This window comes from Triticum dicoccoides, chromosome 4A, assembly GCF_002162155.2.
Source record: "Triticum dicoccoides isolate Atlit2015 ecotype Zavitan chromosome 4A, WEW_v2.0, whole genome shotgun sequence".
In the NCBI taxonomy this organism is placed as follows: Eukaryota; Viridiplantae; Streptophyta; class Magnoliopsida; order Poales; family Poaceae; genus Triticum; species Triticum dicoccoides.
The window spans coordinates 60,514,710-60,518,699 of NC_041386.1; the positions used below are offsets into that span (position 1 = coordinate 60,514,710).

General features: G+C 48.9%; 1 protein-coding gene across 1 annotated transcript; it reads left to right on the plus strand.

Moving 5' to 3' along the window:
- Positions 1–1,140: 1,140 nt before the first annotated feature.
- On the plus strand, positions 1,141–2,938 carry LOC119288673 (peptidyl-prolyl cis-trans isomerase CYP59-like). Its single transcript, XM_037568247.1, has one exon. The coding sequence runs from the start codon at positions 1,141–1,143 to the stop codon at positions 2,581–2,583; it is 1,443 nt and encodes a 480-aa protein (XP_037424144.1). The 3' UTR covers positions 2,584–2,938.
- Positions 2,939–3,990: the final 1,052 nt, after the last annotated feature.

Genomic DNA, 3,990 nt, shown 5'->3' on the forward strand with positions numbered 1-3,990 from the left:
GAACCTGATCCTATGTGGTGGACACATTCGGGCATCCCATATTCACCCCACCTATAGGCTGGGTATGGGGTTGACGGTCAACATGGACATTTGGGTTGCGTTTGGGTCATTATTCTTGCCAAGGTTGTATGTCTTTTTTCAACGTACTCAAGTCCAAAATGTTAGAGCCCCAGTTGGATGACTTTTTTTTGGAAATTTTGGGTCTAAATATAATGTCATCGGTAATGCTATTCAACTGACGTTCGGTGAGGGGATGACAAATCGAACGTTTTTTATAGTAATTTATATTGTCGCGAGGATGACTACTTAATTGGTAAACACAGCAAATCCTATAAAAAAAACCTGAGGCGCATTCATCATACTTGTCAATTAGACGTGTCATCCTCGGTCAATATAAATCTTCATGCAAATCCTTTTCAGTTTCCTTGCGTCCCAACTGATGTTCGCTGGTTAAAAGGGTCCAATGACCAAGTGGCCAGCTTGGTAAGCTACCAATAGAAATTACAATTAAAAAGCGGATTTGATATTTTACAGTCGAGTGTTTTTGAAAAAAAAATGAACACATGTTTTGTGATTTTTTTTTTCAAAAATCGGTCTTTGGAGACCAACTCGGAGCACCAGCTCAGGTCGGTTCGTCGTAACCGCCTTGTTCAATGGCCGAACCTGATGGCTGACGCCTAACCCTGCCTCCTCTCTCCGCCCGCCGCCGCCGCCTTCCAATCCTCCGCTCTCCTCGTCCGCACCCGCAGCGGCCGCGCCCAAGCGCCGACGGAAGGATTACTACGCTACGCTGAGCGTCTGCCGCGACGCCACCCTCCCGCGCAACGCAAGGTGCTTGCTCTCTTCCCGCCTCCCCCTATCTCTCGTGTTGTCCAACAATACAAGTAAACGGATTCATCCCTAATTCGGTTCGAAATCCTCGCAGAATTCGGGGGACTCGCGGAGCCTTTTGATCTCGGCATTGTTGATTCCTAATCAGGCGAGACGCCGACGGCGATTCTGGGTTACCCACCGGCCACCTGATCTACCCTGTCCACGCCTCAAAAGGTCGAGGTCGCCGGCCACACTCACCACCGCGGCTCCGTCCCGGTACAGGTTGCTGCCCCATTACAGCCGGTTGGCTAGGGGAGTACTGCGGATATGTCGGTCTTAATCGTCACCAGCGTGGGCGATCTCGTTGTCGATCTGCACACCGATCAGTGCCCCCGAACCACCTACAACTTTCTCAAGCTCTGCAAGATGAACTACTACAACGGGTGCCTGTTCCACAAGGTGGCCAAGGATTTCGTGGCACAGACCGGGGACCCGACCGGGACCGGCGCCGGCGGCGATTCCGTCTACAAGTTCCTCCACGGTGACCAGGCTCGGTTTTTCAACGACGAGATCCACCCGGAACTGAGGCATTCAAAGATCGGCACCGTCGCGATGGCAAGCGCCGGCAAAAACCGCAACGCCTCGCAGTTCTACATCACGCTGCGGGACGACGTGGAATACCTCGATGATAAACACACTGTGTTTGGGGTAGTTGCTGAAGGTGAAGGTCTTGACACACTGACGGAGATAAATGAATCATATGTTGATGCTGATGGGAGGCCATTCAAGGACATAAGGATTAAACATACTTATGTGTTGTATGACCCTGACGATGATCCTGCTGAGCTTGCTGAGCTTGTTCCTCCAAATTCGCCCATTGGAAAGCCGATCGACGAGATTGCAGAGGAGCGCTTAGAGGATACTTGGGTCCCTCTCGATGAAACAGTGGACCCTGCGCAGCTTGAGGAGATGATCCGCTCTAAAGAAGCACATACGAATGCCATGATCCTTGCGAGTATCGGAGACATTCCAGATGCCGAGGTCAAGCCACCAGACAATGTCTTGTTTGTTTGTCAACTCAACCCAGTGACACAGGATGAGGATCTGTATACAATCTTTTCTCGTTTCGGAACCGTGACATCGGCCGAAACAATCCGCGACTACAAGACTGGTGACAGCCTGTGTTATGCTTTCGTTGAGTTCGAGGCAAAGGAAGCCTGCGAGCGTGCACACAGGGATATGAACAATTGTCTGATTGATGACCGAAGGATTCAAGTTGATTTTAGTCAGAGCGTTTCAAAGTTGTGGCGACAGTTCAGACAGGGCACGCGGAATGCAAGTAAAGATGGGTGCTTCAAAGGTCATGCCCCTGACTACCAAGCCCGAGATCTGGATAAGGGTTTTGAGAAGAAAAACAAGGACCGAGATTATGTTCTGAAAGATGAAAACACTCAGCGAGGTGGCAGTAACCGTCGCAGTTATGATTTAGTCTTTGATGAGGACGGTGCTAGTGCTGGTAATAAGCAAGATCGTCGAAATGGCGATCGAAGAAAGGCCCAGAAATTGGCTGATTGGCGATCAGAGGTACCACACAAGCGTGATCGTGATAGGAACAACAGGGAGAAACTCCATACTAGCAAGGAAGGGGGGCGGAGGCGCGATGACCACATCAGTTACGATAGATCTAGTGATCGAAGCTATAGTAGGCGCAACAATCGTGACTATAGCGGCAAACAGCAGAGCAAGAGCAGACGTAGGGATGATTTTTAATATGAACGAAGAAGACCATGAGCCTTTTTTGTGTGTTAACAAAGAAGATCAGGAGTTGATTAAGGTATAAGGGAAGATGATGACTGTAGATATATAGGGCGATTGCCAAGGAGAAGCAGCAGCTACTGAGAGGCATAGAAGCGAAGACTCTGGACACCGTGAGAAGCAGATGCACGGGGCTGTATCCCTGTCAGTTTTTGGTCATCTGATTTCTGTTGTACATTGAGTTTGTGGTGTCGCTTGTGATCCAAAATTGACACAAATAGGAGTAGCTTATATGTTTGGAGATCTGGCCATGGTTGAATATTTTGTTTTCACAAAGACTCGTATCAGCCTGTGATTGTTCAGTGGCTACCTTTGTTCTCTCATTGTTCCAACCTGGCTTATAAAAAATTGAAATAAGAGATGGGTTTTATTACCTGCTCCCTCCATTCCAATGAATAAAGATTTCCAAATCTAACTTTGATCTTAAATTTGATTAATAATATATATTTTTGTGACATAAAAATTATACCATTGAAAAGTTCATTCAAATATGAATTCAAAGGTATATTTGTTTTCACATGTAACCCTTGGTCAAATTGAAAGTTCTTTTGAATATGGCAATGCCACCTCCATCAATCCACCTACCCTCCACAACCGGCCTAATTGTCGATGCTGGCACCCCCACGGCCAGCGTCGCCGCCTCGTCATTGCCACCCGACCATTTTTGACTTGGGCGGTTGCTCCTTGCGAATTGGTTCACACCACCCCGGCCATCTCTCTACCCCATTCTCCCTTTCGCACACCCAACAAAAACTCTGGAGGTCGTCATTTGAACTGTCGAGATGCCGTCACTCTACCCCTCCCACGTATCATTTCATCTTTGGCTCGCCCAGTCGCCTCCTTGCGAAACCCGGCGAATTTCCTAAAAACTTAGAGCATCTCCAACAGCTCAACAAAAAAACCCAACAACTACCTATTGGAACTCCCCAATAACACTTCTCCGGTTACTGGGGATAAATCTTCCCCAATACCTAACCTGACCTATAGGTCCCACTTGGTGGTGGCACGACAAACAACAGCGATGGCGTGGAGGTCGTTCGCGATGGGCGATGGTGGTGGCGCGGGAGGTGGTGGCGACGATAGTCGCCGGTGATTGATGGTGACGGGGTGGGCGGAGGAGATTGGTGGTGGCAGTGTTGGGGGACGTAGCAGAATTTTAAAATTTTCTACGCATCACCAAGATCAATCTATGGAGTCATCTAGCAACGAGGGAGAGAGGAGTGCATCTACATACCCTTGTAGATCGCGCGCGGAAGCGTTCAAGAGAACGGGGTTGATGGAATCGTACTCGTCGTGATGCAAATCACCGATGACCTAGCGCCGAACGGACGGCACCTCCGCGTTCATAACACGTACGGTTGG

Excerpts from the sequence above, each read along its gene's own strand:
- LOC119288673 (XM_037568247.1), top strand. The coding sequence starts at position 1,141 with ATGTCGGTCTTAATCGTCACCAGCGTGGGCGATCTCGTTGTCGATCTG.